This window comes from Pelmatolapia mariae, linkage group LG8, assembly GCF_036321145.2.
Source record: "Pelmatolapia mariae isolate MD_Pm_ZW linkage group LG8, Pm_UMD_F_2, whole genome shotgun sequence".
NCBI classification, from domain to species: domain Eukaryota; kingdom Metazoa; phylum Chordata; class Actinopteri; order Cichliformes; family Cichlidae; genus Pelmatolapia; species Pelmatolapia mariae.
Window position 1 is genome coordinate 31547470 of NC_086234.1, and position 14996 is coordinate 31562465.

General features: G+C 40.8%; 1 protein-coding gene and 1 pseudogene across 1 annotated transcript; both read right to left on the minus strand.

Annotated features, from left to right (window-relative positions):
- Positions 1-5493: 5493 nt before the first annotated feature.
- LOC134633022 (TELO2-interacting protein 1 homolog) lies at positions 5494-12610 on the minus strand (annotated as a pseudogene).
- A 1035-nt stretch (positions 12611-13645) lies between these two features.
- LOC134632942 (filamin-A-like) lies at positions 13646-14996 on the minus strand (the record flags this gene model as incomplete). Its single annotated transcript, XM_063481827.1, has 3 exons — positions 13646-13847; positions 13957-14074; positions 14973-14996. Coding segments are annotated over 3 exons (285 nt in total), but the record flags the coding sequence as incomplete, so codon positions are not given.

Genomic DNA, 14996 nt, shown 5'->3' on the forward strand with positions numbered 1-14996 from the left:
TCATACTGTTGTGATACTGGGAGAAAAGGGTAAGGTTTGATACACTAAACCATTACACACAAAACTTCAAAAACCTAAAGAGTGTGTGAGACTGCTAGCTGTGTTGTCCAGCAATAAACTTATCTACAATGTGTTAGTAAAGAGTGACTTGTACTTCTGTCCCATTAAGCAATGGTTTTTCACTGCAAACTATAAAAGGAATCTGGGTTTAAATAGAACATAGTAGTGGTGGATTAAGTGTAGGAAACACTAGTATAAGGTGTCTATGGAGCAAATCTCCTTCAACATTCAAAATGACCAAAGTGAGGACTACAGGCATTTCTCTCAGTCAACTGATTGTGTTTAGGGAAAAAGCAGCTAAATACATTGAGATTGCTCCACATTGTTAGTGAGCTGTGGGTTTTGTCAAACTTGGAGTGAACAAAAGCAGAAAAACAGTAAAAGATTCGGACATTGAAATTCTGGTTTATTTCATGAATACAATGAAACATTTTAGTCCACAGAGCAGAGTAGCATACATGATAAATAGATACACATAACACAGACAGTGAGAAGTAAAACTCATTGTCATACCAGATGTTATATTCTGTAAACTTAAAATAAACCCCTGAAATTAGAGTTTAGTGTTTTAAGTCTTCTATTAAAAAACACGAGTCAACACTTTAACGACGCTTAAATTCGCAGTCGTTATGATGATAAAACATGTTCTCTCATTAACAAATGTCTGCACTGTCACTTGTCATGAAAATCTCCAGAGCCAGGGTTCAAGCTTCCTCTTCAATCACCACTGATCATTATTAGAGCCCACAAAAGATTTTTCACATTATCCCATAAACAACATGCGTTTATAGAAATCATTGTGACAGAAAGATTTAGATTCTTGTTTCACAATGTGCATGAACTTAAAATCTTTAGAGTTTCATACTTATAAAGTATAGAAAAGATTACATTTGTTCCAATGTATGAAATACACTTCTTGTAAAACAAAAAAAAGTTGATTCGAAATGCATTAAAAAAAAGCTCCTGCCATCACCTTTCTCCTGTACACACACACACACACATAGCATTACACTCACTCACTCACACACACATGCACAGAGAGAGAGAGATCATTAATACAAAAGATTGCAGCAGCTTTTGGATTTTCACTCTTTAATATGAACATAAAATTCAATGTTTTGCCTTTGCTTCAATGAAGATGTGTCTTTAAATCTACGATACCATTCTTGTTCAGAAAGTTTGCTGACATAGTAAAGAAGTGGTTAGGGAACTCAGTAAGTATGAACAACAATAGCTTAGGGACACTTTCTCAAATAAAGAGGATTTCATCATCTGCAGTTCGTGAAAAAAAAAAGTACCACATTAAAAAAAAACAAATCAGCAGATCCACAAATTATGGATACAGACTTATCAGCATACAGTTTAAAGGCATGCATTAGAGTGCATTGGTGCACACTTGGGCATCTTTTATTTAACATGGTTATACCACTGTGAATTTTGCTATATAAATATGCTCAAGAGTCTAGAGTGTGACGAAAATATATATTTTTAAATCAGTAACTTTGCAAATTTAGAGGAAATGTTTTTGGCCAACAAATGAGTCGCCTTTTAAACAGGGTTTGAATAATTAGCGCTGACAGACAGACATACATACATACCGTGTGAAAGGATGTCTTGGAGCAACGCTGTATTGTTGCTTTTCTCTTATGCATAAGCAACGCCAGCATGTCAGAAACGCTCTGTGCGGGCAAAACCGGTTCCAACGCATGTCGAGGCATCAACTGGCCTTTCTGCCGGCTGGCTGGACCCTCAGCTTTCATGCTGGGATCTGCAGCACAACTTCGCACTGGCCACTGGGGCAAAATGGATTTAAAACTTTGAAGTACTAGTTTGGTTCTTCACTGCTCGCAGAGAATTAACAATTAAAGAAAGTGATCCAACACGAAACTCAATTCAAACAGCACAGTCGGAATTGTCCACAACCACGCTCAGTTTCACAAATAAACAAAAAACTTGCACCAGCCATAGACACAGGAGGGAAAACTTCCCAGAAACTGACATTGTAATAAATTAATCATGCTAAAGTTGCCTCTACGCCTTTTTGGAAAGGTCCAGAGCCTTTATACAGAGCATATGCCAAGCAGACTTAGTGCAAGATAAATAATATGTAGCCTTAAAATTTAACATCTAGAGTTTAAAGAGACGCACAGGTCAGTACCTTCGCTATTGTCTCTAAACATTAAGATCCATTAAAAATCAGTTTTATCAACAGAGGACCCATGAAACGAGCAAAGCTGACAATTCTGAAGAGCACGGTGCATGCTCTCATTTCACAAGTGGACCTACGTTTTCCAGAAAGACCACACAGTTAAAACCTGTAAAATACTGAATTAAGAGTTTTGCACTATGTTTCACCAAGTTAAAAAACAAATCCAGCAAAGCTGCTTCTACCAAAAGCATTTATCTTTCAGATCAGTGTCTAAAAAGCACCATTAAAAAAATGTGATCCTGCATTTACAAAAGTAACTCATTCACAGTGAAAACCAAAACGCACACAGCGTTTGATAAACAACATTAAAATAATGTATTGCACATCTATGTTTTAAAAATGGCATCAAAATTCAATGCGTATTTTCTCTAAAAATTTACGGTCGAATACACAAACTAACGTGCAGGTGTCAGGCTCAAGGATAGAGTTTGCTGGCTTTTATAAACCTTTATGCCTCTTCCCCCACCCCAAAGCACAGACCTCAAATTCACCTTAACTACCCCCCTCCCCAAAGTGCAGTTGTTAAAAACACACAAAATCTACCATTTCGGTTAGAGTGTGTAAAAACACTATTGCAAAAGTAACTCCTGTTTGTATATATTCACACTGAAAACTAAAACGCATCGGCTGATAAACACTAATTAAATAATGCGTTGCACATCTGTGTTTTAAAGAATGTCTGGGAAAGCCCTCGCGTATTTTTGTTTTAATTATTTTAAATTTTAACTGAAAATTAATGCGAACTAACGGCGCTGTTCTTAGGTGAAAGTTTCTTTTGGGGGGGGGGGGATGCAGTTATTTAATGAAAGGGATAAAAGCTTGGTCTCTCTCCACATCCTTATTCACCATTTCTTGAGATAAACGGCGTCTTAAAGTCTAAAACAGCCAGCAATGAGTTGTTAGAAACAATGCAACAAGGTTGGGGAGTCGCTTAACTAACCGTAGAAAATCTGCTTATAAAGCACACTGCTGTTTCAGTTCGATTATCTGACAACAAAAGTCTTTCTATAGAATAAAAAGACAAAGAAATTCCTGTTTGTATAAATTTACCATGAAAAACAAAATGCCTACAGCGGCTGATGAACCTTAATTAAAAAACACCCTGCTAGGAGGAAACAGAGCATGCGCAGTGGGACCGCACGGCCACAGGAAGTGCCCCATTTCGGAAGAGTGAAAGCGCGTACATGAGAGTGCATGCGCGCGTGCTCGTACGTGCACAAGATGCCAGTTTTTAAGCTCGGCAAAGGGGGTGTGGGGGGCAATCCCCCCAGGCAAAAACCCCCACCCCTCCCCTGACCTCTGACCCCTCACCCCCCACCCCACCCCACCCCTCACCCCCCCCCCCTCCTCCCCCAAAAAGGTGCCATATATATTCTTCTATGACATTATTTTCGAGACACTGTTAGTTGTTAGAAGCCAATGTTTTAATGATAGGATATATATGACAGTAATGAGACAACCTAAGATATCCAAGATTACCACAAAAACACAGAAATAAAAATCATAGAATCACAGAAAGCTTGTTTCTCTCCCGTTAGTCTTTAGGCCCAGTTACCTTTTACTTTTCTGTGGTCAGTAGCCCTTCGTGTCATATTCTGTCTCTATGTATAATATAGCATTACTAATACAATAACCTGTAAGTAAATGAACTTCATTCTGTAATTGATGGCAGTTCTCAAAGTACTAGTCAGTTAAAGATTAAATTTCACATCTAAATTCTCATCTTTGAGTAACTAGAACTCTGAGCTATGAAATAAATGTAGTGAGGGTAAAAGTATCAAATCAAAGTATCAAATTCTCCGTTGTATAAAACCTTTTTCTATAGACAGTAGCACACACTCCAGAATGGCTTATTCTTTGCAGAAAGGTTTTTCTACTCATATATTATCCATCTGACCTGATAAACTTGGACACAGAATCACAGTCTAAGATTACAATATACAGGAGTGATTGTTAGTAAAAGTGGGTTTCTGCATACCTGTGTAGATATTTCCTTAAACATCAGAAGTCATTTACAATGAATGATTCTGTTGGGTTTAAGTCAACCGTGCTGGTAAACAGAAACTGTTACTGAAAGCAAACACACAGACACCTCAGTACGTTTTACTTGCAAGGGGAGCGTCGGAGAGCAGTGCTGCCACTCGCCTGTCCAAGCAACTCCAACGCCTCTGCGTTCACCTCACTCTTTTATTGACAACAGAGGATACACACAATTCACTTAACCACGTGACGGTTAAGACAAGCATATGTGTGTGTGTGTGTGTGTCACTTCCTGACACCATACAAGGCATGATATCAATCAACGACCTGGCGTTTCCCAGTCAGCCGTGCCAACCACAACCCTGGCAATGTGTGTCTGCTTGAAACAGTGTTGCCAGCTTCTCAGTAAGGAAAATCGCTATTGACTTTCCTAAAAGTCATTAGAAGTGGCTACACGACGTCATCGACTATAACATAAACAACTATATACAACAACTATATATAATAACATTGTGGAAGTGACATAAAGTGAGTAAACACCCTTATATGATTATATTTGGTTGCGGGGTGTGCAACAAACCCTTTTGGTTGCACCCAGCAGGATTTGTGGGAGGTCTTCGTTGTCATGGCTACTGAGGACCGCTTGGATCAAGCTGGCCATGAATGGTTATGAATGAGTTCAATTTATCCTTTCTCCATTGTCCAATGTCCTTTCTATAGCGATACAGCTGACCAAAGGGCTTTACACCTTAGTTCATGCACACATATAAAATTGAATCAAATGAAATTTGTTTTATTAGCTTTAATCTTTTAACTTTCTGCACATTGCATCATGATCATTGCATCAAGCAAAAATGAAATCTTTTATGTGGCAATGCCGGCTCTTGTACTTTAGAAAAAAAACACACAATCAACAGCTGTAACCATATTTATACAATTTTCATGTATTTTTTTTAGTGACTCCTTGGTGGAGGAGACACCCACCCTCAGGGCTTCCAAAGCTAGTATACTCTTACTGCTGGTCCCAAGCCTGGATAAATGAGAGGATTACATCAAGAAGGTCATATGATGTAAAAATGTGTTTGGATTCATCTGCTGTGATTCCCTCCTGGGGAAAATAAGGGAAGAGCCAAAAATATCAGATACTGTAGTTTTTGTTTTCTCTTTTTAATCAAACATAACTCAGTAGTGCTCCATTTTCACCTAATGTTAATGTACAATAAGTACTAATTGTGGGCTAGCAGAAGCTAGGAGGTTAGATAATCAAGGTGATGACTAAGTAACATTTTGTAAATGACAGCGTAGCTCTTAATTCCACAGAGCTAGGTGATCAGCTATTTGGCACAGCTGACAGATTTCTTTCAGCTAATTGACCTTTTGGAGTCGTGGTTCAATAAGCCGTCCGTTTGTGAGGTGAGTCAATTTCATCAAGCAGCAGCTCATTAGCTGACTGGCTGGTTAACTGTCTCAGTAACGGAGCCAAACTCCTCCTTGAGCAGTTTGAACACGTTGTCCGAGAACTCGTCTCTCGGCCTGCCCGTGCCGTTCAGCTGCACCTGCAGGAGGTCGGGGTGGTGTGGGATGTAAGAGGACGGGCAGTGCAGCTCATTGAGAGTAAACCAGAAGGTGTCCGGATCCACCTGGATTAAGTGTCGGAACACACTGTGCAGGACAGGGAAAGAAACATGGGAACAGGATTAGCTCTGAGCTGTGTTTTGCTTTGTATGTAATATCTATTGTATGGAAAACCCCTTCCTATGATCCGAAGTGACAGACTGAACCAGTTTTGCTGGCTTTAACATGCGGACCAACAGTTTAACTATAAGCTCATTAACTCAACACTGCCTTTCTCTTCAGGTTTGTTTTTTAAATCACCTCCAAGCAGGAAAATACTTAAGTATATTAAAGCATGTGTTTTTACTTGTGGCTGCTATGTTGCTACCCAAACACTTAGATCAATAATTCAGAATGATGTGAGTTATTAAAGGCTGCTTGCATACTGAGCTATTTTTTTATTCATTTACTTTGTTTATTCACAACTTCCATCTGTGCTTTACATTACTGTAGGTCTCACAGTGCATGCAGTTTTGCATCAGCTGCCAGTGTAAAGGTGAAATGAGTTCCCTTTCAGATTCGTACACACAGTATTGGGATATCACGGCCCTACGTGTCCTGAAGACACTTCTATTCACGCCTGTAAGGCAACTGACCTGTGATGATATGCCACATATAAACTCATCATCACAGTCATTCCTCACTTTTTATGCTCGTTACCTGGCTAGGAACACTTTTGCCAAGTTGGGATTGCTAGCTATTGCTAGTTATCTCTTTTGTGTGCCAACCTGAAGTTAGCTTAACTGCTCCTGTTGGTTTTAGCCACCACCGCTGAACTACATCTGCGTATTTCTGGAAGTTCCTTTCTCAAGGGACAAAATGAGTGAGGGTGATATTTAAATCAGGCCCACAAACTGATTTACTAAAGTTTGGGCTAAAGGGCTAAAAGTCTTATATTACATCATTATAAAGACTTACCTTAAACAGGCTTCTTGCAGTCTGATGGGTTGTCTGGAGCTCAGGTAGGGTAGACAGGCTTCACAAACAGCATCTAGGTCTGCTTCAGCTGAGAAAACCAAACACAGGACATTTTTACTATATTTTATTCATATAAAAATTGTAATACTTTTACCTTTTATCCAGAAATTACAACAGAAATCAACTTGTAAAAGAAAATAAAAACGAATAAAATGCAACAAAGTTAATTTCACGGATTAATCACAGCAGCAGAATACAGTTTGAGCTCGGTGCCTGGTCTTCGGGTGGATCACTCCCTGCATATATGTTACTCATAAAACTCCAGGACCTACAGGTGGATGCTGGGGTGGTGGATGGGCTGAAACAGCAGGCAGTGGTGCAGCAGGATGTGAGGAAAGTGGGGCACGTTACATGTCCAGCTCCAGGCTTGGCTCCATACATGGTTACTGTTGTGAATGCTTCTTTTCTGATTATGTCCAGTGCGTGCACATAATGACACTTTTATATCCAAAAGAACAAATCCTTTAAAAATATGATCCTGGTTCCAAATAATATGGGGTAAAGATAAGAAGGGAGGAGGGAAAGAAGAGGAAGTAGGAAAAAGATGAAAGAGTATAAAAAGTAGACCAAGCCTGGACTTTACCTCTGCTAACTCCTAATGAGCTCAGTTAAAGTGCTGAGGTGGTTCAGGGAGGATTTCACAGCAGTTTTGAGAGGTCACAACGTTAAAGCTTACCAACACTAATTCTGCCTGTCCAGGTGAGCATTCATTCTCCAAATTGCCCACTCCCACTACATACCACCTCTCCCTCACCACTGCTGGTTAATCTCCTTTTTAAACCCATCCTTGTCCCACCCACTGTGAACTGAAGCCACAGACATACTGAAACCGACTTCACAGAATAATCACAAAGAGCATCTCAAACACACAACGTGTATCGTGCCTGTTTATCTGCACACTATACTGTATGAGAGAGTTTGCTGTACACAAAGTGCCGTGAGCTATTTTAAAGGAACAGTTTCACAAACAACCTGATTTCTTACAAAATGAAACAACTGTCTTTACACTGCAGTCCTTGTCACTGTTAGCTGTAACGCTGGCTCTGGAAAGGCTGCAGACAGCTCTGTCACCTTTGTGACTCTTTTCCTCTGTCAGCGTTGAACCTCAGTGGGAGGGTGTGACATTCGTGATGTTCACGCTGTCACTCAGTTCACCTCCACACTGCGCAGGTGACCAAAAATTACACAAGCAGCTCATAGTTGCATAATTGGGAATGTAATGGCAGAAGCCTGCAGGCCTTGAATATTTTCAACATGCTAATGGAAGTATGTTGAACACAAAGTAAACAAAAACAACAACAACAACTTCTCTGAGCTTATCAATTAAATGGCTTCACATTCGCTGATTGAACAGTCACGTTTTTCTCAGTTGGGTATAAGCAGAGCTGCTTGCAGTCGTAGCTGTGTGTGCAGTTTGGACCTGAGCAGCATCCTGCTGGCACAGCTGGCTGTGGTCCGTATCATCAAAGTCATGTTTAAAATATGTTGAATCACAGAGCTGCCACAGTGAAGAGGCATTTTTAGAAACAACATCGCCGTCACGTGTTTAGGATGTCGAACTGTTTCACAGTTTAAGGTTTTTATAATAAAACAGAGATGCCCCGATGATGGTACCAATGGTTGATTTTCATTGTTATACGAGACTGCCACCTGGTGGGGAAGGAGCTTCAATGAGTTCTTTGACAAAAGCAGCAAGCCGTCAAAATTCAATAAAACCTTCCCGTTGCGTACTCCTGGATGAATTGTAGTATTTACAAAACTCGTATATATCCAAAAGCTGATGAAACAATTTCCCAGCAGCAGCTCTGAGTGAATAAATGACTGTTTACAGACTTAACGTGTCTGTACTTGTCAGCTCATCAATGAAAATATGAATAACAAATTTAAAAATATTCCAGCTGATGACAGGAGCTGACGAGTAGCCTAATTTACACCGACAAGTTGAATCAGCTGACACTTGCACCAAAGATCACAAAAAACTATCAGCTTCATTTATCCCAAAGTCCTACTTTGTGATTCTCTGAGACAGTTTGAAAAGCAGCCTCTAAGAAGGCATCCACACGGTGATTTTTCTGTGCTGATAGAAGAAATGTTAGTTTCAAGAGTCTTCACATTACAACCCAAAGAAGAAAATAATAGAACTATTTCTGAATGAAATAAGCCTGTTGTTGGGCACCATCTTTCATTCTTTCACTACTAAGAGTTTAAAACTAAAGACGACTTGAATAATTTTGACTCACGTACCGAAAAGAGAGGTTCGTTTTACTTACCCTGAAGGCTCTGAGGACTGCTAATGGGTCATCGGCTGTGAGTCTCTGCAGGAGTGCTGGCCAGCAGCAAAGAGCCATAGGCAGCAGTTCATTTTCCCTCTCACTCAGCACCTGAACGCACAACTCCAGCACGTCCAGTACCTAAAGACAAAGACACACAACACTAGGGATGGGTACCGGTATCCGGTGCCATCATGGCACCGGTTCTGACATAAACGGTAGTAACCAGACAGAAAAGCAGCGCACATTTCGGTGCTTTTTTTTTTCTTGAGATGTCATACACTTTGGATTGTAGCCAATCATTTTACCTTTACAAGGATAGTAGGCGGGCCCACGTACGTACCTTCTTTTAGAGCAGAGCTACAGATTAAAAATACCCAAAGCGAAGCGGTCAAAAGTCTGGCTGTACTTCACAGCAAAAGATGCAAACTCAGCAGCCTGCAACAAGTGCTTTAAGCCCCACGCCCCCGGTACCACGAGCAAAAAGGAGGAGATCACGTTTAATCGGTTATAACACGGGGTGAGAAATATAAGTCCAGACATGTGTGGTATCCACAGAAACCTCTGAATCTCAGCTAAAATGTCATATAAACCATTTTTACAACCACCAAACTCAACGAAAACAAGCCATGATTAAACGAGCAGTTATGCAAATGCGCACAAGTCCGCTAAACAAACAAGACGAACCAGAAATTCTCCAGACTTCATGTAACCGGTTAACGATAGGCTGGTTATCTTCCAGAGCTATCACTGACTCCACACACCAAGTTTCACCACACTCTGACCAAAATTCACTGAATGAGCCGCAAAAGAAGACCACAAAAACACACAGCGGGGCAAATGCGCCAAGACAGAAATTGGCTTACAGTCCAGATTTCCTCCGTTATTTTCGCCAGTAGCCGGTAGCCATGTGATTATCAGCAGTTACCACGCCTACCTAGCCGCATCAGAGTCGTTTTCCGTCAACAACCTCCATTTTAGAGCCACCTATAGACACGTGACTGGACAGACGTCACATGCAGTAAATTTGGGCCCACGTGAGTTTTGGCCTTGGAACGTCTGATTGGTTGAAGTAACGTGAACGTGGCATCGTTACTGTGACTCTATTGACTCAAACAATTAAAAAGAGGTGTCAATCATGCAAATTGACCAAAAGAAATCAAAGTTACAGCCCCTCAGAGGTTAAAGGGCCAGAGGCCAATTAAGCGCTCCATGGCAGAAAAGGCCCATTACCATGTAAATGTATGGTTGATTCTTCAAAAACGTATTTTTAAAAAAAGCATTTTTAGGCATGTTAATAAAATTAATTACTGTCTGCTCTTAAATACCTAAAAAAATCAACTGGCATGGTGTCCAATTGTGTGCAAGAATTGGACACTTTTGTACAACGTCTGGATATTCATGTATTGACAGCGCTGTAATTTTTCACTGTTTCACTTTAAAAACATAAATCTTTGCACAGATGATGTTTATATGTTGTTACGGTTCTTATCATTTTGCAGAAAAAAAGAGACTGCTAAAAATAAAAACATGAGAGGTTTTTGGACAAAGTTTGTGTTCTCCATTCTTTAAGCACCGGTTCGAGCACCGTTTAAGCACCGGCACCGTTTCAAAAGTACAGATTTGGCACCGGTATCGGATAAAACCTAAACGATACCCATCCCTACACAACACACCTAACAATTATCTCTGTTTTGATCCTGATTATATGTGAGCTGAAACTAATTATTGAGGTCTTCATTGAGAGCCCAAACTCCTGAGCAGGCACGACTTCAGCACAGACTTATTTCTGTTTCACTCCTGGACCAGACTGAATGTTTTTCCTTGATGAGCATTACACCAGTGAACAGTCATCCACACAGTTCTGACAGGATGAATTGTACCAACGCTGGCGGTCCTACCTTCACAAGAATGATTATTTTTGTTATTAGTCCAACAGTTGACTCTACATAAAACTACCTTAAGTCGGAGCCTGAGGCTGGGATCAGACAGCAGATGAATGCGGCGCTCCTTAACATCCTTAGTGATGCTGAGGTGGGAGGGAAGCTCTGCTTTCACATCAGGACTACCAGTATCTTCCACATCCTCACACTCAGTGGGAGGGACCTCTGCAATGGGAGCACATGTACAGTTAGACCGCCAGTTTAGCAGCGAGGTTCAGATTTCTATGACTCTTAATTACAATGATCCATCTCCTCTACACTCTGAATCTAATATAACCACCACTACAACCTATAGCTTATATTCCAGTGGCCCTTAGACAGACCTATTACCTCTGTCTTCGGTGTCATCGTCCTCTATTCCAATGCCCTCTGCCAGTTCTTTCTGTTTGCGGTAATTCAGCAGGAATTGGCGAATGCTGAGGTCTTCCTGGTTACTGGAGCTTTTCCTGGAGCTGGCAGACGTACTGGTCCTGCTACAAGTGGAAGGAAACCACCTCGCTAAAGGAAAAACAAGACAACAATATGAGCATAGGTTTGGTTACAATAAAATAAGTCAGTTGATCAAAATCAGTGTGACACAGATGCTGATGTTTTTGAAAAGAGCCCATCAGTAACATTTAATTCATACATTTTTACTGTGAGGGCTTGTAAAGCTTCTGTATGAATATTATTATAAATATTAATTCTACAACAGAAAACGACTCAGCAATTAAACCATCACGATGTATTAAATGGTTCCAAAGATACTGACAATTTCATAACGAGCAAATTATACATCCTGAAGTGTACTCCTTGATAGAAACTTTGAAAGGCACTGCAGGAAACAAAGTTAAGCAACATAAAAAAATGTGGCAGAGCATGCAATGAGTCACATTTTCTTCTTTGTCCTCTTTGACTCCCAGTATACGTGAGACTCAAGCTGACATCACTGTTGAAATCTTACCCAGTGCCTTCATGAGCGCGTGCAGCGCAGAGCAGAAAAGAGCAGCTGTGCGCTCGTAGCTGAGATCCAGATCCTGAACGATGTCCCCGACCAGCAGGCTGCAGTCAGAGTGAGTCAACAGAACTGTCAACACCGGTGGAGCCTGGCCAACAAGACAGGATTATAATGAAATACAGTAGAAGCTCAGGGCAGCACAGGCTTAAGCAGATCAAGGAGGAAATCGGGTAAACCCTCCAACAGTTATTTCTGTGTCCATTTTGGGTTAAAAACAAAAACACGTCATAACTACCTGTGGATGCTGGCTGAGCCTCTGAAGGTTGAGTGATATGTCATTAAGCAGGTAGTCAGAGTTCTCATTGATCAGTTCCTTGAGGGAAGCGTATCCACAGGCCTTACTGATGTCCCACATGGAGCTCAGCGCCGCCTGGCTGACCAGCAGCGTCTCCTCACCAGCTTTCTACAGCACAGGATGCAGCGAGGTCGTCAACAAGGGACGGAAATCGCGGCCCAGAGCCTAAGCACAGCAGGCGAAGGCCTCGAGTTGGATGCACAGCTGACAGATGTTGCTGTTGAGCTGGTGGATCGTGGATGCAGATGTTGCTGATGAAGGAATCAAAGAGAATCAAAGAGACAAAACACATGTTAATGCACTGCTTTTTAGCCACTTTTACACATGCACTGCAGCTCTGAAGTTTTCAAGATCTTATCCATGCACGTGAGAACGCAAATGTCTGACACAGTTACACCAGACATTAAACAGCCTTTAGCCTTCCTGCTTCTGAAAGCCTGTATTATATCTGACTGTGCTCATGTGGGGACAGCACAGATCAGCCTTTCTCAAAGTCAAGAGTGGGGCCAATTTAGGATCTTCACTCAAATTTAAAATACAAGGGAAACTGATGGATTTCCTTACATAAACAAAAACAACACATGCTGTTATAAAATGCTCATCCTACGCAGTCATATGCAAAGTGTTAAAATCAGTGTGTGATCCACCTGCCACTAAGAGATATTATTTCTCTTTGGTAGATGGAAAAAATATAATCAAACTCACTGTGAGTAGCTACAACAGCACATTTGTTATAATATGATGAATCAAGCATTTAGATATTAAAAAGTATTGAGGGAGACAGGATCAAATACAGTGGGGCAAAAAAGTATTTAGTCAGCCACCAATTGTGCAAGTTCTCCCGCTTAAAAAGATGAGAGAGGCCTGTAATTTTCATCATAGGTGTACCTCTAACTTGTCTGAGTTTTAAAGAATTGATTTGCAAATTATGGTGGGAAATAAGTATTTGGTCACCTCATTTTTTGCCCCACTGTAAGTGTAAACTTCTTTATACTCCTTTTCGACTATGTAAACTGTGTAATATACTAAGATATTTGTGGCAACTCGATGTGCTTTGTCCACTTTTATTATCGCATCGCTCTGTTAACCAAAGAGAATACCTCAGTTCATTGTATGTTTGACTATAATTTACAAAAAACTAAAACATGATTTCACATCGTTTCTACAATAACTGTCATCTGAGCCCACAAACTCAACAGGACAGTGCTTACTCAAGTCATGGCTCAAGTGACTTAAAGGGCCGTTTTCAAAGAAAACTAAAAGTGTATAAGCAACCAAGGAAGTGAGTCCTACCTGGCCACTGGACAACATTCAGTGACAGTGCACTTGCTGGCATCTCGGGTGGGCAGAGCCCTGATTCAGTAGGGTGAATAAGGGATCTCGTCTCCTCCGTACTTAATGAGTGTGGTGTATCTGTCAGTCATGTCTGGCACATAAGACACCAGGTAGGTCCCATCATGGTTGTCACAGATATTTGCTTCTTGGGCTTCCCGTCTGGGTCCTTCAGGAGAAAACAAAAACTGTTACCTAAATATCAACACTTTGGTTACATTATTGTGTGGTCCACGTTCATGCACTCGCAGTGATCTGCACTGCCAGCAGTCCCTCACCTGCATCTTTGGCATCAATGTTGAACTTCACTGGCAGAGAGGTGGGCACTCCAGTGGTTTTAAGGCCGGATCCACTTGCACGCACCTTGCTGGCATCATGGGTGGGCAGCACCTTCACCTTGTAAGGGTGGACAAAAGGGAAGAGAAGAACAACAGTCTCACAAATGAAAGGAGCCTCATTTACAGAACCGAGTAAACCACACAAAGAGTTTTCCATTTTTAAAGCTGGCCAGAGTGCAACACTGTAACATGTAACACCTAGAAGGTTCAGATGGTTGCAGTACTTTGCTAATTTGGATCAAATGTTTGGGGGAAAATCTTTAATTGAATCAAGTGATTGTAATGCTGTTGCTTCCGTTGTGTAGTTAACCATCGATCATTTTAGATGTTTCATTAGCAGCCTGATGAAATTAGCTGTGTCGTTAGCCGACTTCAGTCATCCAAACAGATGACCATCTAAGGTGAATTATGCAGATCACTAGCACAGTACACAGATTACCACTTCTTATTCCAGCCAGACTTGTTGTTACTTCATTCTAATCATGCAGTAACAACAAAGATTTATTCCTACTGGCTTTTTAAAATGTGGTTCTTCTATTCTAGAAAAACAAAAACATGTTATCACAGGGTTTTGCTTTTTTCAATGACATTTGCGTTGGCTGTCTCAGTTGCAGGCAAACATTTATCATAATGGTTAGATATTAGGAAATAGCTTAAAATTAGTGCATATTTAACTTGCTAATGTTGCCTGCATGGGATCTCCTCATGAGCATATGACTGTACCCTGGATGATGATATGTGAGGAGCTTGAACTTGATTCGCTAACAGAAACTAATTTAGCTAGCTTAGCGCACATGTCTTGTGGCAAGATATATGCACCTAACTGCTTTAAGTCATTGGCTGTTCTGCCAAATTGCCACCAACCTGCAACTTTGTGAGCTGACTGTTTTGGGATTTTTGTGTTTTAGACAACAAAAACAAAAGAAAAAGATCTACAGATTCAGGCTTTTCCTTACCTGTGGTAGTCGCGTAGAATGACG